General features: G+C 41.7%; 1 protein-coding gene across 6 annotated transcripts in view; it reads right to left on the bottom strand.

Moving 5' to 3' along the window:
* The window catches only part of Nme7 (NME/NM23 family member 7), a 134,414-nt gene that overhangs the window by 16,841 nt on the left and 90,662 nt on the right, over positions 1–26,911 (bottom strand). For all 6 annotated transcript variants that reach the window (XM_029483015.2, XM_021157201.3, XM_021157206.3 and 3 more), the window contains one exon: positions 16,647–16,754. In XM_029483015.2, the coding sequence (XP_029338875.1) occupies positions 16,647–16,754 (108 nt within the window). The remainder of the gene's footprint in view (positions 1–16,646; positions 16,755–26,911) is intronic.

The following is a 26,911-nucleotide window of genomic DNA, read 5'->3' as shown; positions in this document are numbered from 1 at the left end:
CTACAACCATTTGTCAATAATTCTATTACTGAGAATTAGGTGCTAAGTTCCTGGGCTACAGGGAAGCACACGGTGCCTGCTCTCCAGGAGTTCCACACTGAAGAGAAACAGCATAGGGTGAACAATGATATTCCCGAATGTCAAGTGCTGCAGGAGAGGTACAGACAGGATGTGGTTTTGTTCATCAAACAGGAGCGTTGAGAAATGTGCACTCACTTAACAAATATCGATGACGTTCTCCTCACAGGTGAGTGGAGTGAACTTCAAATGACCCTTTCTCACTCCAGAGAGGCACAAGAGCTGTAGGGCTCTTGCTCATGGCGGCACAGTAGCCAATAACTGAGGGATTATAAACTAAGTAATTGTGTAATTTTCATTTAAAATAGAAGAAACAAGTATGGGGGAAAAACATAAGCAAGAAGTAGGAGAGATGGTTTAATAAGTAAAGGTACTTGTTGCTCTTCCGGAGGAATTGGGTTGGGTTCCCAGCACCCACATGGTAGCACACCAACCATCTGTAACTCCTGTTCCGGAGGATCCAGTGCCCTCTCCCGGCCACTCAGGCATCAGGCACGCATGGGGTGCACAGACATCACAGACATACATGCAAGCAAAGCACTTACACACATAAAATAAAATAAAACAAAACAAAATAAACGAGGCCTTAAAAATGGAAGTAAACAAGGGTGGGCCATGCTTCTTAATCCTTCTGATTCTTTCTCAGGAGACCGAGAATTCTAGCTCCTTGGTAATGTCCTCCCTCACAGTTAGCCTTTCTACTGTGGTTCCCTGTTCCATCACGTGCTCAAGAGACTGCACAGAGAGCCAGTGAGGTTAGGGAACAAACTCTGGACCCACACTGCCCGGGTTCAATCTGTAGCATGTCATGCCCCAGCTGAGTGGCTTTGAGAAAGTGGCTTCAGTAACTCAGTTGTAAAAGGAGTTATCTCACGTACTTCATTGGATTCGTGCTCCAGTTTAGTGAATGCATACGAAATACCTAGATTAGAACAATTCTTGGCGCGAGGCCAAGCCTCTTTACAGGCTAGTTTACACTGATACCACACAGATAAAAATGCAAAATTGGAGCTGGACAGATAGCTCATTGATTAAGGGAATTGCTACTCTTGCAGAAGACCCAAGTTCAGTTCCCAGAATCCACTTCAGGCACTTCACACCATCTGTAACTCCAGTTCCAGAGGATCCAACAGCTCTGGCTTCTCTGGGGCATCCTCAGGCACACAAATCCCTACACAACCACACACACCTATGCACAATTAAACATGAGAATCAAAACTGTAAAAAAGTTAAAAGCAAATATAAAATCAATAGTCAGATGGTATGGAAGACTATAAATAAATAAATAAATAAATTCTGCATCAGGATGAGTTTTTAAAAGCAGTCACAAAGGTCTGAAGAGATGCCTTTATGGCTGAGAGCACTTGGTGCTCTTTCAGAGGACCTTGGTTCAGTTCCTAGTATTCACGTGGTAGTTCACATCTGCTGCTCCAAGGGGCCTGGCACTCTCTTCTGGCCTTCATGGGTACTGTGCTCACACAGTATACTTGTGTGTACCATAAGCAAATACTCATCATAAGATAAAAATAATAAAGTAGCCACAACAAGGCCTTAGTGAATCGCTATAGCAAGTAAGCATTTCTCTCATTCTATTTTGAAACACATAAATAACACATTCTTAAATTAAATTATTCTTAATTCAAAGATAGAAGCTGACTTTGCTATTGACAAGATGAGACATCAAGATTCTGTCTGGTAGCTACCTGGGTGGTTGAATGCATGTTCAGGGTAATCAGAGCAGGAAACTTCATTGCCTATTATTTACAGAAAGTTCCTCACATGGTTTTAGTATCTTCACGGTGTTGGAGGCATTGGACACTTGAATAGTAAAATCTTTTGACGTTCTTTAAAGGCTTGGAACAATCTGGAAACCTTGCTGAGTCTACTGTTCTTGGAAACCCAGGGCCAAATATTTTTCTCCTGTAATACTATTCCTGACTTTTTTCTAATCAGAACAGAAACAAAACTGCCTAACGGACAGAAAGAGGGAGTAGCGGGAGTAGTTATGAATGAAAAAGAGGATGAATTTGATTAGGTCATCAGTGTTTTAGGCTTCTTTCTAAGTTCTCGATGCAGGCCTTTAATCAGTTACCTGAGAGTTACTCATTACCTCAGAAACAATTACTGAGGCACTGACTAAGAAATGAACAGTGTGCAGACCAAAGACAAGGACTCAGGCTCAAAGTGCAGAGAAGAAAGTTGCACCTTCCTCCTCAGATTTTTCAGAGCTAAGTACATGAAGAGACCAGATAGTGTGGTGCTGAGTTAGTGACTGATGTATCAGCTATGCTGGTGAAGAAATACATCCTTCCTTGATATCTGATCACAGCCATCCACAAACCCCGACCTGAGCCACTTCTGATGCTGTTTGTCATCTGTTTTGACAACGATACACTCTGACAATGTTGTTACCTGTTCTGACCACGAGACACTCTGACAATGTTGTCACCTGTTCTGACCATGATACACTCTGACAATGTTGTTACCTGTTCTGACCACGATACACTCTGACAATGTTGTTACCTGTTCTGACCACGATACACTCTGACAATGCTATGGTTCTTCAGCCTTAGGCTTCTGAGAAATGAAATCAGAGGGAGTATGTGTATTTCTTGGTTTAAAAGAATGTTTCCCTCTGAGAGTTAATGCTTCCGTTACATAGTTCTTTGAGGCCATACTTGCATGGCATAATGGTCCTCACTTATGTCGTCCTAAGATGATGAGTCTGTCTTCTAATTTCTTTCCACTTTATGGTTTGGGGTGCCTTCCTGATCCCTAATCACTTTCGTTTAATGACAGAATACTTTATTTTAAGGCTGACACAAATACTTTCATGTTCTATGAGAAGGGCAAATTTCAAAGTCAGAAGGCAAACTAGCCTCTCTGGACCCTGGTTACCAAAAGGACGAGCTGCATCCTGGGGACAGGTCACAGCTAATGGAGAAATGGTTGTCCGTATCACCCTGGGTTTCAAGGACTTTTGTTCAGCTATTAATCTATCACAGTGGAATTACTGAGAGGCCATCAAGTAAAGAAAAAAGTTGGGCTAGAGAGAGGGCTCAGCAGTCATGAGTGTATATTGCTCTCCCAGAGGACTCGACTTTGATTCCCAGCACCCATGTCAGGTGGCTCACAATTGCCTATAACTCCAGCAGGGGAACCAACCTCTGCAGGTGTCTACACACATGACATGCACGTGCACACACACACGCACACAGACACACACATGCCCACACATGCACACATACACATACAGGAATATACACAAGGACACATGATGAAGTCCTCTTTCTCATTTCTTTTTAAAAGGTCAGTGTTTGAAAGCAGATTTTTGTGTGTTTTCCATTTGGTGAATGCAGAGTGAGTTGTTCCTTATAGTGCCATTATACTTGGAGTCTTACTTAAGCTGAGGTGTAATTTCTAAAAAGAGGCTAAGAAGCCTGATACCTAACAGGCATGCCATACAAATTACAACCATTCCTCTTCGTCCCTGGGTAGAGGCTGAGGAGGAGGGAACATCTGAGCATGTGCAGACAGCTGTATCAGAACCACCCGACTCAGGCTTGGGCAGAGGACTCAGAAGCAGGTGGATAAAACAGCTGTTCATGTGTTGATGCTCCAGGGTGATCGATGTGAACAGAGATAAATAAAAGGGTGAAGAACAATTGAATACCCAAAGGACCCAGAAGCGACACATCTGCCCCAGTGAAGCCATACACTAGCACTTCAGCAAAGGCTCTTGGGCCTGATGGCCACCCCTCTTTGCTGGGGGTAGAGCTTAGCACTACCTGAAATGGCTTGGGAATATTTGGAGAGAACAGAAATAAGGGAGGTTCCAAGACTAGGACATAGGCTTGGATGTCTGGGAAAGCATCCACAGGTCAGCCCTATTCTTATCAGCCCTGTCCTTACGAGCATCTTCTTTCCCATCTACCTTCAGAGTCTCTCACTATGGCTTAGCTACTGACTGAACCCCATGCTTGACACTGAGGCATTAGACGAGTGGAGTCCTACCACAGAGCTCTCTCTGGACACACATCACCTCTGCTGTGGCCCAGGGCTTTTATCTTCAGTCTCCCTCTTACCAGCCTCTACTTTTAATTTTTAATGCATTTTGCAACAAGAAAGGAGACTATAAACAAGATCAATTGTAAATGGTACTTTTTATAAGATGTTATAAACGTATATTTTATTTTATTTTTTAGCCAGTAAAAGGCAGTATGTTTCTCTGTTGATATACTCGGGGTATTTAAATTTAAAGACTGGGACTTTTCTTAAAAACATCATTGCCTTTTCTTTTGACTCTAATACATTTATTTTCCAATGGTCAAATTTAAAAAATGGTGCAGCATTTGATAATACAAGATAATTGACATCAAATTGAGACTATTCTTTTAAAGTAGAGTTTTACAAGGGTTTCGATTTTTTTAAAATTATGTTTGTGTGTACATAGTGGGCAGGTGAATTTGAGTGTAGGAGCCCATGGAGGCTGGAGATGTTACTGGGGTTACAGGCAGCTATGAGCTAGGAATCGAACGTGGGTCCTCTGTAAGAGCAGTACGGGCTTTTAACTGATATACCCTCTCTCCAGCCCCTAATTTAATCTATTCTTTTTAGTTTAACACAGACTAACTCATACATTGCCTTTCTTTTCTGAGATAAGTATTACAATTATCATCTGAGCCTTAAAATGAGGGCTTGAGGCACAATTTTCTTAAATATCAAGAAAGTGGCAGATCTGGAATTTAAACCCAGAGAGTCTGATTCACATTTCATTTGCCATACTCAAACACAGAGCCAGGCCTTAACACAGTGGCATTGCTTTTAATGTTGATGAATTTTGAGAGCAGTGCATTGAATGCCTAGCCCCTGGGGAATCAGGAGTTAACATAAAACACAAGCAATGACATTCTCACTGAGCAGAGGCTATGGGAGGCAGGCTATTATTGTTAAGAAATTGCATTCATGTAGATATGGGCTGTTCACAGCAGGATATTTCTAATTGGTCTCGTGCTGGGCTCCTGGGTCCTTCAAACTCCTCACTAGATGATCATAATATATGCTTCCATTACTAGGATCTTCTAGTCTCCTTAAATTCCATCCTTGGTTATGGGGAGCTCAGAAAACGTCAGGTCATTTTCTGTCCAGAAACCTTTGATGGATCCAATTTTCTACAGCCAAGGAAGCTACTGTTTGTTATTCATAGAAAAAACCTCTTGCCCTCACCCATGGTGGGCTCCAAAACCATCATGGAGATGGATGCCTGTCTAGCAGTGGCCTGGAATCTTCCCAATAAGACAAGAGTTCGCTCTTGATTTAATTTTTTTTTTTTAAATCAATCTTGGCCCTAGTTTTCTAGGGGAAAAGCATTAGGTGGGACTTGAGGCAGATCTGGGGTTGAACTTCCATCTTGGCCACTTATTTGTAGTGTGGTCCCTGAGGAGTCACCCACGGAAGCTGCACTGCCACGTATGAACTGGAGATACTGAAACGGCAAGGTGACCTAAGTAAACCTTTGAACAAATGCAGCCTACGCTGCTTGGTAAATAACATTAATCACTTTCGAGTAGGGCCACAGGCCTCATCCGGCCGGACCAGCACCATGGTAGCTAGAGCGCAGGATCGGCTGACACCCGCCAGCTACCCACGACCCCCGCCACAGGATTTTGAGACTGCTGGTGAGTGGAACACAGCTTCTGCTCCAATCTTTAAACAGTGACAACGACAACAACTAACCCCAGAGATTACCAGATGGCGAAAGGTAAACATAATCTTACTAACAGAAACCAAGACCACTCACCATCATCAGAATCCAGCACTCCCACTTCGCCCAGTCCAGGGCACCCCAACACACCGGAAAAGCTAGACACGGATCTAAAAGCATATCTCATGATGATGGTAGAGGACTTCAAGAAGGACTTTAATAACACACTTAAAGAAATACAAAGGAACACTGGTAAACAGGTAGAAGACAGTAAAGAGGAAGCACAAAAATCCCTTAAAGAATTGCAGGAGAACACTGCTAAAGAGTTACAAATCCTTAAAGAAAAACAGGATAACATAATCAAACAGGTAGAAGTCCTTAATGAAAAACAGGAAAACACATCCAAACAGATGATGGAAATAAACAAAACCATACTAGACCTAAAAAGGGAAGTAGACACAATAAAGAAAACCCAAAATGAGGCAACACTGGAGATAGAAACCCTAGGAAAGAAATCTGGAACCATAGATACCAGCATCAGCAACAGAATACAAGAGATGGAAGAGAGAATCTCAGGTGCAGAAGATTCCATAGAGAACATCGGCACAACAATCAAGGAAAATGTAAAATGCAAAAAGATCCTAACTCAAAACATCCAAGAAATACAGGACACAATGAGAAGACCAAACCTACGGATAATAGGAGTGGATGAGAATGAAGATTTTCAACTCAAAGGCCCAGCAAACATCTTCAACAAAATTATAGAAGAAAACTTCCCAAATCTAAAGAAAGAGATGCCCATGAACATACAAGAAGCCTACAGAACTCCAAATAGACTGGACCAGAAAAGAAATACCTCCCGACACATTATAATCAGAACAACAAATGCTCTAAATAAAGATAGAATACTAAAAGCAGTAAGAGAAAAAGGCCAAGTAACATATAAAGGCAAGCCTATCAGAATTACACCAGATTTTTCACCAGAGACTATGAAAGCCAGAAGATCCTGGACGGATGTTATACAGACACTAAAAGAACACAAATTCCAGCCCAGGCTACTATACCCAGCCAAACTCTCAATTAACATAGATGGAGAAACCAAAGTATTCCACGACAAAACCAAATTCACACATTATCTCTCCACGAATCCAGCCCTTCAAAGGATAATAACAGAAAAAAACCAATACAAGGACAGGAACCACGCCCTAGAAACAACAAGAAGGTAATCCCTCAACAAACCTAAAAGAAGACAGCCACAAGAACAAAATGCCAACTTTAACAACAATAATAACAGGAAACAACAATTCCTTTTCCTTAATATCAATGGACTCAACTCCCCGATAAAAAGACATAGACTAACAAACTGGCTACACAAACAAGACCCAACATTTTGCTGCTTACAGGAAACTCATCTCAGAGAAAAGGATAGACACTACCTCAGAATGAAAGGCTGGAAAACAATTTTCCAAGCAAATGGTATGAAGAAACAAGCTGGAGTAGCCATTCTAATATCTGATAAGATTGACTTCCAACCCAAAGTCATTAAAAAAGACAGGGAGGGACACTTCATACTCATCAAAGGTAAAATCCTCCAAGAGGAACTATCAATCCTGAATATCTATGCTCCAAATACAAAGGCAGCCACATTCATTAAAGAAACTTTAGTAAATCTCAAAGCACACATTGCACCTCATACAATAATAGTGGGAGACTTCAACACACCACTTTCACCAATGGACAGATCATGGAAACAGAAACTAAACAGGGACACAGAGAAACTAAGAGAAATTATGAATCAAATGGATCTGGCAGATATCTACAGAACATTCTATCCTAAAACAAAAGGATATACCTTCTTCTCAGCACCTCATGGTACCTTCTCCAAAATTGACCACATAATTGGTCACAAAACAGGCCTCAACAGATACAAAAATATTGAAATTGTCCCATGCATCCTATCAGATCACCATGGACTAAGGCTGATCTTCAATAACAAAATAAATAATAGAAAGCCAACCTTCACGTGGAAACTGAACAACACTCTTCTCAATGATACCTTGGTCAAGGACGGAATAAAGAAAGAAATTAAGGACTTTTTAGAGTTCAATGAAAATGAAGCCACAACATACCCAAACTTATGGGACGCAATGAAAGCATTTCTAAGAGGAAAACTCATAGCACTGAGTGCCTCCAAAAGGAAACTAGAGAGAGCACACATTAGCAGCTTGACAACATACCTAAAAGCACTAGAACAAAAGGAAGCAAATTCACCCAAGAGGAGTAGACGGCAGGAAATAATCAAACTCAGGGGCAAAATCAACCAAGTGGAAACAAGAAGAACTATTCAAAGAATCAACCAATCAAGGAGCTGGTTCTTTGAGAAAATCAACAAGATAGATAAACCCTTAGCCAGACTCACTAGAGGGCACAGGGAAAGCATCCTAATTAACAAAATCAGAAATGAAAAAGGAGACATAACAACAGATCCTGAAGACATCCAAAACACCATCAGATCCTTCTACCAAAGGCTATACTCAACAAAACTGGAGAACCTGGATGAAATGGAGAAGTTCCTAGACAGATACCACGTACCAAAGTTGAATCAAGATCAGGTTAATGATCTAAACAGCCCTATATCCCCCAAAGAAATAGAAGCAGTCATTAATAGTCTCCCAACTAAAAAAAGCCCAGGACCAGATGGGTTTAGTGCAGAGTTCTATCAGACCTTCAAAGAAGATCTAATCCCAGTTCTTCACAAACTATTCCACAAAATAGAAACAGAAGGTACTCTACCCAACTCATTCTATGAAGCCACAATTACTCTGATACCTAAACCACAAAAAGACCCAACAAAGATAGAAAACTTCAGACCAATATCCCTTATGAGTATTGATGCAAAAATCCTCAACAAAGTTCTTGCTAACCGAATCCAAGAACACATCAAAACAATCATCCATCCTGACCAAGTAGGTTTCATCCCAGGGATGCAGGGATGGTTCAATATACGGAAATCCATCAACGTAATCCAGTATATAAACAAACTCAAAGACAAAAACCACATGGTCATCTCCTTAGATGCGGAAAAAGCATTTGACAAGATCCAACACCCATTCATGATAAAAGTCTTGGAAAGATCAGGAATTCAAGGCCCATACCTAAACATGATAAAAGCAATCTACAGCAAACCAGTAGCCAACATCAAAGTAAATGGTGAGAAGCTTGAAGCAATCCCTCTAAAATCAGGGACTAGACAAGGCTGTCCACTTTCTCCATACCTATTCAACATTGTATTTGAAGTCCTAGCCAGAGCAATTCGACAACAAAAGGAGATCAAAGGGATACAAATTGGAAAAGATGAAGTCCAAATATCACTTTTTGCAGATGATATGATAGTATATATAAGTGACCCTAAAAATTCCACCAGAGAACTCCTAAGCCTGATAAACAGCTTCGGTGAAGTAGCTGGATATAAAATTAACTCAAACAAATCAATGGCCTTTCTCTACACAAAGAATAAACAGGCTGAGAAAGAAATTAGGGAAACAACACCCTTCTCAATAGTCACAAAGAATATAAAATATCTTGGCGTGACTCTAACTAAGGAAGTGAAAGATCTGTATAATAAAAACTTCAAGTCTCTGAAGAAAGAAATTATAGAAGATCTCAGAAGATGGAAAGATCTCCCATGCTCATGGATTGGCAGGATCAACATTGTAAAAATGGCTATCTTGCCAAAAGCAATCTACAGATTCAATGCAATCCCCATCAAAATTCCAAATCAATTCTTCAACGAATTAGAAAGTGCAATCTGCAAATTCATCTGGAATATCAAAAAACCTAGGATAGCAAAAACTCTTCTCAAGGATAAAAGAACCTCTGGTGGAATCACCATGCCGGACCTAAAGCTTTACTACAGAGCAATTGTGATAAAAACTGCATGGTACTGGTATAGTGACAGACAAATAGACCAATGGAATAGAATTGAAGACCCAGAAATGAACCCACACACCTACGGTCACTTGATCTTCGACAAGGGAGCTAAAAACATCCAGTGGAAGAAAGACAGCATTTTCAACAAATGGTGCTGGCACAACTGGTTGTTAACATGTAGAAGAATGCGAATCGATCCATTCCTATCTCCTTGTACTAAGGTCAAGTCTAAGTGGATCAAGGAACTACACATAAAACCAGAGACACTGAAACTTATAGAGGAGAAAGTGGGGAAAAGCCTTGAAGATATGGGCACAGGGGAAAAATTCCTGAATAGAACAGTAATGGCTTGTGCTGTAAGATCGAGAATTGACAAGTGGGACCTCATGAAACTGCAAAGCTTCTGCAAGACTAAAGACACCATCAATAAGACAAAAAAACCACCAACAGATTGGGAAAGGATCTTCACCTATCCTAAATCAGATAAGGGACTAATATCCAATATATATAAAGAACTCAAGAAGGTGGACTCCAGAAAGTCAAATAACCCCATTAAAAAATGGGGCTCAGAACTGAACAAAGAATTCTCACCTGAGGAATACCGAATGGCAGAGAAGCACCTGAAAAAATGTTCAACAACCTTAATCATCAGGGAAATGCAAATCAAAACAACCCTGAGATTCCACCTCACACCAGTCAGAATGGCTAAGATCAAAAATTCAGGTGACAGCAGATGCTGGCGAGGATGTGGAGAAAGAGGAACACTCCTCCATTGTTGGTGGGATTGCAAGCTTGTACAACCACTCTGGAAATCAGTCTGGCGGTTCCTCAGAAAATTGGACATAGTACTACCGGAGGATCCAGCAATACCTCTCCTGGGCATATATCCAGAAGATGTCCCAACCGGTAAAAAGGACACATGCTCCACTATGTTCATAGCAGCCCTATTTATAATAGCCAGAAGCTGGAAAGAACCCAGATGTCCCTCAACAGAGGAATGGATACAGAAATTATGGAACATTTACACAATGGAGTACTACTCAGCTATTAAAAAGAATGAATTTATGAAATTCCTAGCCAAATGGATGGACCTGGAGGGCATCATCTTAAGTGAAGTAACACAATCACAAAAGAACTCACACAATATGTATTCACTGATAAGTGGATATTAGCCCAAAACTTAGGATACCCAAGATATAAGATACAATTTGCTAAACGCATGAAACTCAAGAAGAATGAAGACCAAAGTGTGGACACTGTGCCCCTTCTTAGAATTGGGAACAAAACACCCAGGGAAGGAGTTACAGAGACAAAGTTCGTAGCTGTGATGAAAGGATGGACCATTTAGAGACTGCCGTATCCAGGGATCCATCCCATAAGCAGCTTCTAAACGCTGACACCATTGCATACACTAGCAAGATTTTGCTGAAAGGACCCAAATATAGCTGTCTCTTGTGAGACGATGCCGGGGCCTAGCAAACACAGGAGTGGATGTTCACAGTCAGCTATTGGATGTATCACAGGGCTCCCAATGGAGAAGCTAGAGAAAGTACCCAAGGAGCTAAAGGGATCTGCAACCCTATTGTTGGAACAACATGATGTACTAACCAGAACCCCGGAGCTCTTGTCTCTAGCTGCATATGTATCGAAAGATGGCCTAGTCGGCCATCAATGGAAAGAGAGGCCCATTGGACTTGCAAACTTTATATGCCCCAATATAGGGGAATGCCAGGGCCAAAAGAATGGGAATGGGTGGGTAGGGAAGTGGGGGGCGCTATGGGGGACTTTTGGGATAGCATTGGAAATGTAATTGAGGAAAATATGTAATAAAAATATTAAAAATTAAAAAAAAACATTAATCACTTTCATCATCCATAGCTTAACGTTTGCTGCAGCCAGAAAACTTCCAAAGGCCCCATAACTTCTCTGTAACTTGCATTTCAATATTTACCTCCAATAATTTATTAAAATAGCCCTCTACTTTGACCAGATTTAATAAGCCCAGTGTCTTATAACAACAGCCTGTCATATTCTTTTAGGCACATAAAAAAATAAAACAAAACAAAACCAGCTTTATATTCTTCAAGGCCTTCTCAGTGCTGTTTCCACAGTGGGATTTCCCCAGTTCCTTGGTTCCTTGAGCCACAGCTACAGAGCTCCCACTAAGCTCTCACTGTTACTGCTTCTGACCCCTCGGCACACGCTCACTATCTGACAACACTCGAGTCTGCTGCTGCTTAGACCCACACTACACCTCAATTCTGCAAGCGCATCTAACTTGTTTCACTGATCTAACACTCAGTTCCTTAAAGGCTGGAGTGAAACAGCATCCAGTGAGATGACCATCCATTCTCATCAGCAAATGAATGAAATTCATTCAATTAAAATTAAGAAAAGTTATTTTTAAACTCTTTCTGCTATGCTGAAAGACTCAATGTGATTTTTTTTTTAAAAAAGGTTTGTGATATTTTAAAAGTTTTAAAAGAAAACTATGAAATTGGATCTTTATTTGTCATTTGATCATAGCTGAATATAGAGCTTATGATATGTTTGAGCTCATTTATTCTAGACACAAGAATGAAAGACTTGATTTTCCCACATTTGGAAAGGAGTTTAGTTGTGTATTCTATTTTAATTTGTACAGTTTTTAACATGTATAAAATCCAGCATTATATTCCTGTGACTTGAGGAATCTTAAAACATTTCTATTCCTTTTTGACCGATGAAACATGATATGTGCCTTCTACATCAGTTCTGAATAAAGCCGGCAGTGCAGAGAGTCCACGGTGACGTGGAACCTCTACGCCTGCTCACTGCCATCCCACAAATGGTGGCCACCCAGGACAGCTTTTCATCACTTCCCAGGGAAAACTAGGGCTCCTAGAGGCGAGCAGTGCCAGGCTAGGTGACATTGTCACCTGGGGGCGGGGGGACTTCCTCACTTACATGGAGTTGCCCGAGCCAAGTGACCACAACAAGCAGAAAACATGGAGTGGCTTTCACGGCTGTTTTTTGACTATCAATACAGGACAGAGCTACTGTTCCTGCTGTCCATGCAGCAGATGACTAAATGTACCACAGCCATAAAAGTGAACTTCAGGTAAAGCTGAAGTCAGTCAACTGAAAAGGTGATTCATTATTCTACCATTAGAGACTGTCAGTCACAGAATGCCATTTTAAATCATATTGATAATGATGCTGGTGGCACGTGATCTTCCTCCAGTGTCTTCACTGGTCTGTTTTGCAACCGTCCATGTTTGAGAAGTCCCAAACATAAGAACATTAAATGAGGGAACAGAACAGTGAGAGTGGCAGTGTCTCTGTCTTAGGACGGTGGCTGTCCTAGTGTGGCGTCCTGATTCACCGCAACAGTGCCAAAGCACAACCCAGAAGGGCAGGCGCTCAGGCTTGGCAGATGCAGCCACCCAGGGACTGAGGAGGAGCATGGAGGGCTAGTTTAGAGCCTCCAGGAGGTCCCACACTGCAGCTTACTTTAGGAAGCAGTGCTTGGAAACAAAAGGAGCAGAGACAATGTGTGAAGATTCTTAACTTGACCTTTTAAGGTCTTTTCTAGCCCTATGGTTTGGTTATAGACTTGCCATAGTTACTAATTAATTTGTTTTTCAAGAAAAAGTTCCTAGTGTCTCTATTGATTTTTATAAGTGTCTGTATATCTATATACAGAGCGATCAGTCACATTAACCATTGTCCTTAAGCCATTCATCTTGTTCCTAGTCACAATGGGAGGAGAACTAAGTTAAAACAAGCAGGCTGTACTGAGAAACTGAAAGACTATGGACCTACAGTTCTCTTTATAGCACTAGGCACTACAACAACTGTCCCCACTGTCTGCACGCAGGGACAGGTATTATGGTGGTTGGTTCCCCACGCTCATCCTTCAGATTCAGTGTGCTCCTCATGTTGTCACTGTGACCTTCCTAAATGTCTTTTGAAAAATCTTTGTTTCTGAATATCCTAATGGCCACATTCATTCAGACTACCAGACATTTTCCTGAATTACACTTCCCCACTAGACCTCTATGCCTAAACAGCTACACACACACACAGACACACACACACACACGCACACACACGCACACACACACAGTCACACCTGTTCTTTCTCCATAGAAAGCCCATGACCTGTTCTCTATACCATCCAGAATGCTCTAACACAGACATGACCATGCTGCCCTGCATAGAACCTTGGGTCACTAATAACTCTGGATGGTTCAGATGTCTTCACGACTTTACAATGCCCCCAGTGGCTCTTATAACTTTTCTCGTGTCACCTCCCACTTCCTGGTCAAAGCATCAGCTTCGCTAGACTATTTTTAGATCCTAAGAGAAAGCTGTTTGCTCTGTCTTTGTACATCATGTTCCCTCTTTGACAGCATACTAGTCAGAATCACAACTCCGCTTCCTCCAAGACAGAAACTAAACAAAGGGTAAATCACGAGCGTCGGGACATGGGCAGATCTGTACTAGCTATGGCTGTAAATACAGAGCTGTCCAATCAAAACAGGCACCCTACACTTATATTCACCTTCAGCTAGTTCTTGAGTCGCTAGGACAAGAATGTACTCACAGACTTGTCTGAGTTTCAGACTGGCTTTCATCAGCTGTTGATGCACACAATGTTTAAATGCTTCTTAAATCCCAGTTGGCAACTAAAAACTGATATAACTAACAACGCTACAGAATATTTGGAGAAGGAAAACAAAGGGAAGATGCATATTTTTCCATTATATAGCGCAATTTATATAATTACCAGTAGAGACTATGGAGCAAGATCCTTGTAACTTATTTACTGGTATATTCTTAATACAATGTGTGTGTGTGTGTGTGTGTGTGTGTGTGTGTGTGTGTGTCTGTGTGTGTGTGTGTATGTGTGTGTGTGTGTGTGTGTGTGTGTGAGGGGGGGGGTGGAGAAAGGGAGAGGGAGAGAGGTATATATACATGTGTGTGCAGTTGTGCATACCTCTGCTCACCCATGGAGGCCAGAGGAAAATGTTTTGTGTCCTTCCCATAAGTCTCTCTGTTCTGTTCCTTTAACACAGAGTTTCTCACTGAACACAGAGCTACTGTGATTTTTGTTAGGTTTGACACAATCCTCAACAATTCTGCTCCACCTTCCTTTCTACCCAGCACTGGTGTGACAGGAACATGTGGCCACACATGTCTTTTCACATTGAAGCTAAGAACCCCAACTCAAGTCTTACACTTACACAGGCACTCTTACCCACTGGGCCAGTCTCCCCCGCTACCCTCCCCCTCCCCTCCCCCAGTCCACAATGCAAGGTGCATTAAATGAGGAGACGGTGTGACTGATCCATTGCCCTGGAGTATAGAATTCAGAGCTCCCTGAATATGCTAACTAACTCCCCCAGTCCATCAGCAGCTTTGGAGACAGCATTGGAAACAGCACTGTCTGTTCTTGCTGAGATACTAAGTGCAAGCAAATGGTGTTATAGTATTGCACATTGTACCTCTTAAGTCTCACTGGAATATTTTTATGACTCAAATTTAATAATAGCAGTAAGCTAATTTAAAACCACATTCTATATATCTAACCAATTCTGTAGTCTCTTGCTTATTAAACCCTTTAAACTATAACCTATGCCAATAAAAAGTATTAATTACTTGACGACTAGCTTTCTATGTATACAGAATGGTAAAAGGTGGACTTTTGCTGTTCTCAGTTTATTCCTGAGGCTGCCTGGGAACTCTGGGGACCAAGGGATTCTTCTGGCCTAATAACGGTGCCAGTTATGAGTTCCACCTTGAGGGATGGGCCATAAATTCAACTAGAGAGTGATTGGTTACTGCATGGTGTTCCTGCCACTATCGCTTCAATGGTTTTCTTGCCAGTCCAGTAGTTATTGTAGCTGCAGGGGTCAAATCTGGGTAAGACTGTTGATTACTTTCTACTGGCAGTGCACATACCACCACCAATCACTATGGAAGCTAGCCAGGAGGGATGGAATTTCCATGTCAGTACTGGCTTGATTTCTCCATGTTCTTTGTAGTATCATATGGTCAGGTTCTGGAAGGCTAACCAAGAGCAATGACAAGAGCCTTTAGTTATTGATCAACATCTCTCTACTCTTATCAGAGAATCTTCTTCTTGGGGTAAATAGTACATGGTGGTTAACCAGAGACTCACAATTGGTCACTGTGCAAAGAATCAGAGACAACAGGGTGCTCAACTCTAAATAGGATCTCTATATTATATCCCTTCCTCTCAAGGCTAAGGGCTACTTGCAGGAGAGGGGTAGAAAGACTGTAAGAACCAGAGGCAGTGGCTGACTACACTAGAACATTCTTTTCTAGAGAGAAGACAGCAGGTACACATAAAAACACAAAACAATTGTGCTAAGACTTGTGCAAACTCAAGTCAAAAAAAAAAAATCTTTCCTTGAAGGGAAGTCATGAGTCCTGTTCCTAGCTAAGGAGATTCTGGCAACTGATAGCTTTTGGGAGAAGAAGGGTTGGCTTTCTTCAATGGTGCGACTCCTCATAGAGCAACCATGCTCCAACACAGGGCCCAACACCTAGGAGGTTTAAGGCAGCACAAACTGGACTCTATTTTTCTTCCTTAAAAAAGGTATATAGTTGGGTAGGTAGGCAGGTAAGGACTGGGTCTGGGGAGAGCTGGGATGGGGTGTGATGTGATGAAAATGCACTGCAGGAAATTCTAAAACAATTAGTAACATTTATTACTTTAAGAAAGAAATTCTTTTGTCTTACCGTCTGGGACTATAGGTACACGCTTGAATATATCTGATTTACAGAGTATACTAGTATGAAGTTATTACATAGTCAAAAGCCACCCATAATCCCAGACTATCAAATGGCTTGAGATGCACAAGAACTATGGAGCCTGCTGATGAGCCTGGCATACAGGCAGGACTCACCGCCTGCTTCTGCTTACCTCCAGGAGCCCATCCTCCGGCAGATCCGTGCAATGAACAGCATTTTGAACTTTAGTTTTACCAAAAATTGCCCTGAGGGTCTCAGGTCGTAAGTGCCGGGCGATTTCCTATGAAATACACATATATAGTTTAGGTTAGTCATATGTATTAATAAGAAAAAAACATTAGCTACATAAAACATTATTTTATTTTATTTTATAAAATCCAAGTTATATATTGAGGGTGACAACTTTTCTTGGAAATACCACAAATATATGAAACACCTGACCACTGAAAAATTTATATTTACTAGTATAAATTTTTTAAATATTAAAACAATGTTAGTAGGTTGGATGATGGTGGGTATGCCTTTAATCCTAGCACTTAGGAGGCAGAGGCAGGTGGATCTCTGAGTTTAAGAACTTCTTGGTCTTGGTCTACAGAGCGAGTTCCAGATTAGTCAAAGCTACAGAGAGAAACCCTGTCTCACCACCCTCACCGCCAATTGTTTTAGTGCTGTATTATTGTCTCTGTGTGTGTGTGTGTGAGTGTGTGTGTGAGACAGAGAGAGACAGAGACAGAGAGAGACAGACACAGAGAGAGAGAGAGAGAGAGAGAGAGAGAGAGAGAGAGACTGTGTTAGAGGACAATCTGTGTGAGACAGTTCTCTCTGATGATTGAACTCAGGTCATTAGTCTTGGGAGCAAGCCCTTTTACCTGCTGAGCCATCTTGTCTGCCCTAGTGTGGTGATTGGTATAAGAATGGCCCCTATGAACTCATATATTTGAATGCTTTGTCATCATGAAGTTGATCTGTTTGAAAGGATTAGAAGGATTAGAAATTGTGTGGCCTTGTTGGATGAAGTGTGCCACTTGGGGTGGGCTTTGAGGTTTCAAAAGGCCACTCCAGGCCTAGTCCTACTACCCGCCTTGCCTGTGGATCAGGTAGCTCTCCCCTATTTTGCCAGTCCCACAGGTGCCTGCTGCCATGGTCCCCGTCACACCATGCTGCTTGCCATGATGATAATAGACTAACCCTAGGAAACTGGAAACAAGCCCCCAATTACATGCTTTCTTTATGAGAGTTGTCTTGGTCACAATGTCTCTTCACAGCAATAAAACGGTGACTAAGACACATAGAAAAGCTTTCTCTGTAGCCCAGTGTATAAAGCATTATATTAGGAGATGAACAATAATTACATCTTTTTTATTAGTTGATTACTAGGCATATGTAATATAAGATTACTGTGAAAAACATATTTTATAAGGATAGTAAATATCTTAACTTTGCTTAAATCAAACCAGATTTGTGGTAAAGTTTTAAAAACTTTAAATCAGCTTAGCATTGGTTCATCTTCAAGGAGAAAAATGGTCACAAATAGCCCTGGATTTGCTGAGCTCAGATAGATGCAAGAGTACTACAAGGGAATAAGAACATTTGGGTAAAAATCGTAAGTAAGGAAGTGTAGCCCTGAGTGGTGGAGGAAGGGGAGGTGATGGAAAGGCAGGCCTGTGGGTACAGAGACAGAGGTGCACTGGGCAGCTGAGACCACCAGAATGGCTGTTCTGACATCATGTGAAAATCTGCAGGTGTGAGGACAGAGATTGACAATCACCAGTCTAGAGGTAGAACGGTGGCTAAAGTCCAGGTACAATGCTGGAAGAAATAGAACAGGGCGCATGGCTAAGTAACTGGATGACCATGTCTGTGAGTATGGAAACCAGGATGGTGCCTGGCATGACTACGGTGCACGATGCTGAGTAACATTCACAGCAAATCAAGGCTGCTTTGGAAGTTTTCATTTATTTAATTACAGCCATGTGTCATTATAAGGACACACTGAATCAATGCAAGCCTATGTAATGAATGTGGTCTCATTGGCTATAATGGAGCTGTAATTTCCTATCATCTCATGGCATTGTGACAGTCATAATGTGGCACAATATGCTATACACCTGATTGTGGTGCTGCCAGTGTAAATAAACACTCTGCCAGTCATAGACAAGGGTAGGAATATAACTGTGCACAGTCGCTGACACCTGATAGTAACATCGAGGGACGATGTGAGTAGTTAATGTACTCCTCATGCTAGTCTCTGCATCCCTGAAATACTCCTATTCATGAGATCAAGCAGCACGCCATGCTACACACACGGGCCATGCTACACAGGGAGCAGCCTCCACTGCAAGAGTTTAGGTTTTCATTTTGGATCATGTAAAAAAGGTCGTGCTAAACTGAAGTGCCCTAAATACATGTTCCACATATGGCCAACACACAACATAAGGTGAAATGCCAAGAGCAATCTTTCCTCATCACAAGCCCCTTCCATATTCCAGCAGATTTTCCCTAATTATTCCTAACAGATTCCTGTCCTTTCTTCTACTTACACTCTATGGTGAAAAGCATTGTGTATGAGCCTGCCTTTCTTTCTTTTAAAAGATGTATTTATTTATTTATTTTATATATAGTGAGTATACCATTGCTTTCTTCAGACACACCAGAAGAGGGCATCAGATCCCATTACAGATGGTTGTGAGTCACCATGTGGTTGCTGGGAATTGAACTCAGGACCTCAGGAAGAGCAGTCAATGCTCTTAACCGCTGAGCCCTCTCTCCAGCCCTTGCTAGCCTTTCTTTTTTTTTTTTTTTTTTTTTGATTTTTAATATTTTTATTACATATTTTCCTCAATTACATTTCCAATGCTATCCCAAAAGTCCCCCATAGCGCCCCCCACTTCCCTACCCACCCATTCCCATTCTTTTGGCCCTGGCATTCCCCTATATTGGGGCATACAAAGTTTGCAAGTCCAATGGGCCTCTCTTTCCATTGATGGCCGACTAGGCCATCTTTCGATACATATGCAGCTAGAGACAAGAGCTCCCGGGTTCTGGTTAGTATTGCTAGCCTTTCTTAATGAGCAGAAATAACTTCTAGACACAACAAGGCCACACTAAGCACCAATAATTTCATTTAATACAATAAACAATTCTTTAGAAGGAATATCAGTATTTATACACGACAGGCTATGCAGAGAAAAGTAGACCCCTTAAAAAGTAATATTTATTTGCACTTAAAGTCAACAGCCTTTCAAGAAACAACCAAGTCCCTGGCATGCTCAGGCCCCTGGACAATTTCGTGCCCAAGTTCCTAGGAGCTTGGTTATTTCTCGTCACTGCTTAGGTAATCCTGCAGAGGGAGGAAAGAGCCTCATCCTGATGAATGCCCTCTGAGTCTACAGCAGGAAAAAAAAAGATCACTACACAGTAAGATGACTCGCACAAAACCGAAAACAAAGAAGAGAACGGAAAGCTGTGTGCCTTTCAGAGAATGCCACTGCTCACCCAGCTGAGAAACCATGTCCATGTAAAGAACCAATTGCTCCCACAGTCAGCTGCTCCCTTCAGTCTTCACTGACACAGGAGAGAGACACAAGAGTGAAACCTGTCTCATCTCACCCTGTCTATTACCCACAATGCCACCTATGCTGCTTTGGCTAGGGCGCCAGCGTCTTTACACTGTCACAGACCCTCTCCAGCCCCTTTGATATTGAGCCCTCGGGGTCACTCCCACATTCCTGAAGCTCCCCTTTACACATCCCACATGTATGATCTTATCTCCTCAGACTACTCTTGCCACTCACAATTCAGTCTTGTTTTTTGCTTGGTCACCTTATCTTCTATTTTATCTTCTTCCTTCTCATCTTCTGCCCTCTCCATTCCATCCCATTTAGTGCTGTCCATGTCTCTTCAGATGACACTTTAGCCCCTAACGTTACTCAACATCTCTCAGTTATTCCATTGGAAATTTATACTTTTATCTGTTCAAATGTAAGCTTACTATCTCCTCTCCTAGCCTTTTTCCTCCTAATTTCCCTCTCTTCATGAACAGAACCAGAGTTCAGCCAAGGAGCCTAGGCAAAAAGCTTTGAAGTCATCCCCAATTGCCTCTTTCCTCCTTGAGCCCACACCCAGGCTGTCACAACACACAGACTATTTCCTTTGTCACAGCGTTCCTTCCCATGTACCCTTCCCAGACGAGTGCTACAGTTTATTCTCACGCTATACGTAGACTTCAGTGGTCTCCTAGCAGGCTTTTTTTTTTTTTTTACCTCTATCATTAACTTTTATCTCCTTTGTTTATACATATGTTCGTTCTTGTAATCCACACAAACTTAATGACAAGAGACTGATCTGTACATAGCCAACACACTGAAAGCTCATGAAAGATGCCTGGAGTATCAGTACTAATGACTTAGCATGAGAGTGAGTGGATAAATCAAAGGACCAGTAATGTCCAAATTTATATGCATTAAGGGTGACAGTGTGGAGAAACGCAGCCACTTAGTTAATCAATGGTAACCCCTTCTTGTTATATTCTCCAGAAGTGTTTGTCTCAAGGAATTCAGAAGAAAATTCCTTTGCTATATAAGTAACCACCATCTGATTGATCTATTTTTTCATCTTCATATATATGTGTATGATGTATGCATTTGTATGCCTGTAGAGGCATCTGTGTGCCACAGTCAAAGGACAACCTCAAATGTCAACTGTTGCCTTATACCTTGTCTAAGATGGAATCACACTGTTTGCCACAATGTACATTAGCCTAACTACCCTAGAACTTCTGGGGCCTTGCCTATCTCTGCCCCCCATCTCACCACAGCAACACTGAGATTCCAGATGCATGCTATCATGACTGGCTTTGCATGGGGCCTGAGGATCTGAACTTGGGTCCTTATACTTGAGTAGAAGATAGCTCAGATCAACTTCCCTATTTGGGCATTGATGATTTTGTTTATCTGAAGTTTGCAAACCAGGGCACACAGGGCTGCAAAGGCACTGAGAACCCTGAACACTAGTTCCATATCTTTGAAGGAGACCTGCTCAGGGTCTCTGACTTCATATAATGTCATTGATATAAAATTCCATGTGGCACCAGCATGAGATGGGGACAATCAATCAGACTACCATTAGATTTTCAATGCATCTAAGTGATTTTCCATCTGTGATATTAAGACAGATTTGAATTCTCAAAAACTAAGGTGTCTTCTGGTGCAGGCACATACTTGAGCACTATAAACATCAGATTATGTTACAGTAAGTCATCGTTCAGTGTATTTGTTAAGCCTATACATAACTACATTTTAAAAAATACACTCTGCTAAACTGCATCAACGCATATTCTTTCTTTGCCCACCCTTCTTTGCCTCTGTCAATTTTCCTTTCTCCTCTTCCCCCACTTCCTATTTCTTGCTGGGTATCAAATCCAAGGATTCACACTTGCTAAGAAAACACTTTATCACAGAGCTCAACCTCACTGTTTTATTCACGTTAAGACATTGTTTCACTCAACTGCCCAGAAGACATTTTTCAAACGTGGAATCCCCTTACCTCAGCCACTCCAGCAGCTGGGTTTACAAACCTATGCCACCTAATGTCTAGCTAATTCACATTCTTCCGTATGACCCTGAGGCACATGACCATGAGGCAAGAGGCTCACACAGGGATAAACTGTTCCTCACAGCTGCACAATTGTGCTTGTTTCCTTGGTTACATATTTTCTAAAGTGGAACCATCATGCTGGGACTGTGGATGTAGTTTGTGATTCTAGCTGGGGCAGGATAATCTTAATCTTAAAACAATGCATTACCATTTTATTCTATGTATGGACGTTTTGCCTGCCTGTATGTTTATGTATCATGTGCATGCCCGGTGCCCATGGAGACCAGAAGAGGATGTAGAGATGGAGTTGCAGATGGTTGTCAAGCACCACGTGGGTGCTAGGAATTATACTCAGGTCTGCCGAAGGCCAGCCAGTGCTCTTAGCCTCTGAGTTGTCTCTCCAGCCCCAGGGATCAGAACCTTGAAGGCTGCCTGGGGTTACAGGCAGTTCAAGACCAGTCTAGATAACTTAGGGAAACTCAGCTCCAAACTAAGAAAGCAAAAGGAAGGCTAGAAAAGACTAGTGGTAGACACTTGCCTACCATCTGTAAGAGCCTGGAATTAGCACCTAGTACCACACACACACACACACACACACACACACACACACACACACACACACACGAGAGACAGAGAGAGAGATTGAGAGAGACAGAGAGACAGAGAGAGACAGACAGAGACAGATACTGAGGGAGTAGAGAGGGGGAGACAGGCAATCATGTTTAGAATGTGTTAATTATTCCTTTAATGAGAACATTTAATAAACCACAGCATGTTAATTGGATAGCTCCGATATGAGTTTCTGCCATCAGAACACTGGTTTTCTTAGTGTCTTCCTTAACAGTTTCCCGCCACCATCACAGAAGAACCTTTCCTCAGGGGTTACAGTCTAAAGGCAATGTCATCCTCTTCCCAGTGGAACTGTAACTTGTGACTAGATTAAAAGGTAAAATAACCCATTCTATCCCCTCATTCTCTTCTAGATTATCTGATCTCTTTTTCTCCACCAAGCATCACCCAGGGCCTATTAAAAATTCATTTTTTCTTTTATACAATTGGAACAAAGCAGTCATTCTAAAAATAAAGGCCAGCTTTTGAATTTCAATATAACTGATATATCTTAGAAAACCATAGGAAAAGCGACTTCCAAACTGCCACTCAATAGTACTTGGATGGAATCCTGGGCAAGCCCAATCCAGGCAACCCATCCTGCTGGCTGTCACATGTCCTGTCCTAGATCAACCCTATCATCTTCTCCCACTTCCTTCTCAGCCACTCAGCAACTCAGCTTCTCTTTGATTCACTGTTGTCCAGACACTCAGACTAGACAGCACAGGCTATCTCAACATGCTAAAGCCCACAGATCTATTCCAATTGTATTCCTGCAGTTCTCATGAGTCCTTTCTGGTTTCCTGGCTTCTCTGGGCCTAGGTAATCCTGTTTCCAATTCTATCTCTTTTCCCTGGAAATTCCATAGTTTCATTTCTGTTTATGGCTGAATGGAATTCCATATCATGTCTGCAGGTTTTCATAATCTATTCATCTGCCAACGGGCATGGGAGCTGACTGCTTCCTTGCTACTATGGAGAGAACCATGGTAAACATGAACGTGCAGGTACTTCCATAGGTCGTAGAGTTCTCTGAGCACCTTCGAGGAGCCGTAGGGCTGGGCCATGAAGGAGATCCATGTGCGTGCTTTCAGTGGTACCATACTGCTTTCCACAGGGGCTGTCTCGCTTTACACCCCCAGCAACAGGGAAGGAGGCTTCTTTCCCCCTGATGTCTTCTCCAGACTTTGTCCTCATTTGTTTTCGGATGATTGGTAAGCTATGCTGTAGAAATTCCTATTTTTAACCCAGTACAATGATCCACAGTTATGTAACCATTTAAACATATAACTGCTTCTATATTGGATTCTGCTTTCCAGTGTAATTAAGGAAGCGATTTGCCATACAACAATTCAATAAATTCTCAAAATGAATTACTCCCAGCACTTGTGTGAATAGACTGCTGGTTAGCTAGCTTCCTTTTCTTATATCCTTTTTGGTTGGTTTGACTCAGAGTGCAGAGCAGAGAGCACAGAAAACAATATGTTTAGCAAACAAAACTCCCGATAAACTTCTGTCTGGTGAACAGACATTCATTCTTAATAGAAATTCCTGTGTGAGCTGCTTCATGCAGGCTCTGCAGAGCCTAATGTGTTAGATGTGACAAGAAGAGGACAGTGCTGCACACTGCGGCTCCCCCTGCTTCCCATCGCCCCAGGTTAATGAGGACTCTGAATACCAAGTCACTCTTTTGTATATTAATGTCCACTGGGAGTGGGCATCCATCTTGTTACGCAGAGAAAAGGCAAAGGAAAGCATGAAATAGTTTAAGCCACTCTCCCTCCTTACACTGTCACAGTTTTAGAAAGAGCAAAATAAAATGCATCTTAAATGGGGGTGTTTTATGTCGATTTCAGCACCTTCACCCCCCAGAAATAGATTCAAAGGCAGTAATAAGAACATGTTCAAAAGCTCAGACGGAAGTTCAGTCTCCATGGCTACATAGATGAATAAGGAAATTAGCAATAGTGAGATGCTGAGCTAAGCCCTATGCTGAACACCCACACAGCCTCTTGCCTTGTTTTGTTTTTCGAGACAGGGTTTCTCTGTGTAGCCCTGGCTATCCTGGAACTCTCCCTATATACAAGGCTGGCCTTGGACTCACAGAGATCTGCCTTCCTCTGTCTCCTGAGTGCTTGGTTAAAGGCCTACACCAGCACACCTGGCTTTTAGAGTTTAATAACAATGCTATATATTTTTGTATGTGTTACAAACATGTGAATGTGTATGTGTGTGCCTGCGTGCCCAAGGGTGCATGTGTATGTAAACATGTGTGTGCATGCACATGGAGGCTAGAGAAGAAGCTTGGGTGTTCATCTTCAAGAGCCATTACAACTACATGAAGGGTCTCTCGCTAGCCCAGGAGCTGATGAAGGAGGTCATGCTGCCCAATCAAAGGTGGGTACCTGTCTCCACCGCCCTACACCCGGAATTACAAGAGCATGCCACGGAACCTTACTCTTCTTACAGGAGTTCTAGGGACTGAGCTCAGGTCAAAAGCACTTTCCTAATAGAGCTACTTCCCCAGGCCTGCAGAAGCATATTTAATACTGTTAGTGTAAAACTTAATTAAGTAGGTATTATACAATATTAGTTACTGGATGGTTTTAATCTTATTTTATAAATATACTAGTTTAAGGCCAAATTACAGTGTTTATTTCTGAAAAGGAGAAAAACAAGAATGGTAACTAATTTTTGTTTTCTTGAGCCAAAATAAGAGTGTTTATTTCTAAACAGAAGACCAAGAATGATAACACAGGTAAATATGCTTCTGTCTCTATCAAGACAGAGATATCTCCCTTGATTTTTGCTGTCTGATTTCACTTGCCAGGAATCTGACTCAAGAGGAGATCTGGAAACCAGGGGAGAAAGAAATACAAAAACCACGGAGGCCAAAGTGACTCACTCCAAATGGCACATGGCACTCAGACTTTCTAGGAGGAAAGCAAGCCAGATACTCTTCTCAAAGCAAGCTGAAAATGGATGCAGTCCTATGCATGCTTTAAGACGGGCAGGGAGGTCTTCAATAAGCATAATCTCCTAGGACCATCTATAATGTGTACTCTACATGGGCAGAAAAGGAAACTCGGCTCTTCCTTCTGAACAAGGAACACGTCTTTCTTGCTCCTGGACGTGTGCTCATTGCTCGCTGAACTCTTACTGCCTACTTGATAGGACAAAAGGTTTCATAGGATGTACGTAAGCATCTACCGATCCTCCATCTTCGAGAGATGTGTTCAGGACTCCAGCAGATGCTTGGACATTATATGTTTCTCATACAAACTTTGTATACAGTTGATTTTACCAAGCGAACATAGTAAGACATTATTAACAAGAATAATATAGTAAATGTACTAAATATTTCTAGCATTTTCCATGTACTGTTTTGGGCCATGGCGGACTATGAAAAACAAACTGCTGAAAGCAAACTTGCAGCTGAGGGAGACGGCGGATGCATAACTCTCGACTTTGAAGGGAGACCTTATCTGTGGGTCCTAGGGTTTACTGGGAACTCTTTGTCCTTAGAACTGGACTGCCCTGAACAGAGGCAGAAGTTGCAAGACCATGAGATAACTCGGGCGCAAAGGCTTTTAAGTCTCAGTCTAGAAAAAAAATCTGAAGTAGGAATTCTTTAAACACAATCTCATCTGATCCGGCATTTATCTAAAAGATAAGTCCATTTCCACTGGTCAGTGGGGTAAATCAGGGAAAAACGGTATATAACAACTCAGTCAGTCATTTACATTTATTGTCCATTTTTTAATGTGAAATGTGCTGAGCCTGAGTTTTATTTAAAATGTAAGATATCTTTTTTTAAGTACTTTTATGAAAACTACAAACTTCTTTCATAATATGAATAACCAGTTCCTAAATCACATGTAAGTGAATATTTTCATTATATTTGAATTAAGTGCTTCCAAAAACTATGCTTATAATTTACTATGTGGAAATAATGATTTTTGTTTATTAGCTGGTATTAACGAACAAAAACCAACCCTCAAGATTAAAAGGGTCACATACATCTACTGGCTGCACTGGAGGGTTCTTAACACCCTTCTCTTTGGCCTTTCAAGGGTTAGGACTGACTCACTGACACTTCCTGAGACAGCATGGCTCAGGATTATTCACACTGATCGTAACTGAGTCAGGACTCAGGCCTGGTGCTGGTGTGACTAGTTTTTTTTTTTTTTTTTTACCTTTGGGTAGACTTGAAAGTGACAGGGTCTTTTGTATC

The sequence above is a fragment of the Mus caroli genome, unplaced genomic scaffold (genome assembly GCF_978045245.1).
Source record: "Mus caroli unplaced genomic scaffold, Mus_caroli_1 scaffold_1, whole genome shotgun sequence".
NCBI lineage: Eukaryota > Metazoa > Chordata > Mammalia > Rodentia > Muridae > Mus > Mus caroli.
This window is presented reverse-complemented; position numbering and strand designations above follow the sequence as displayed.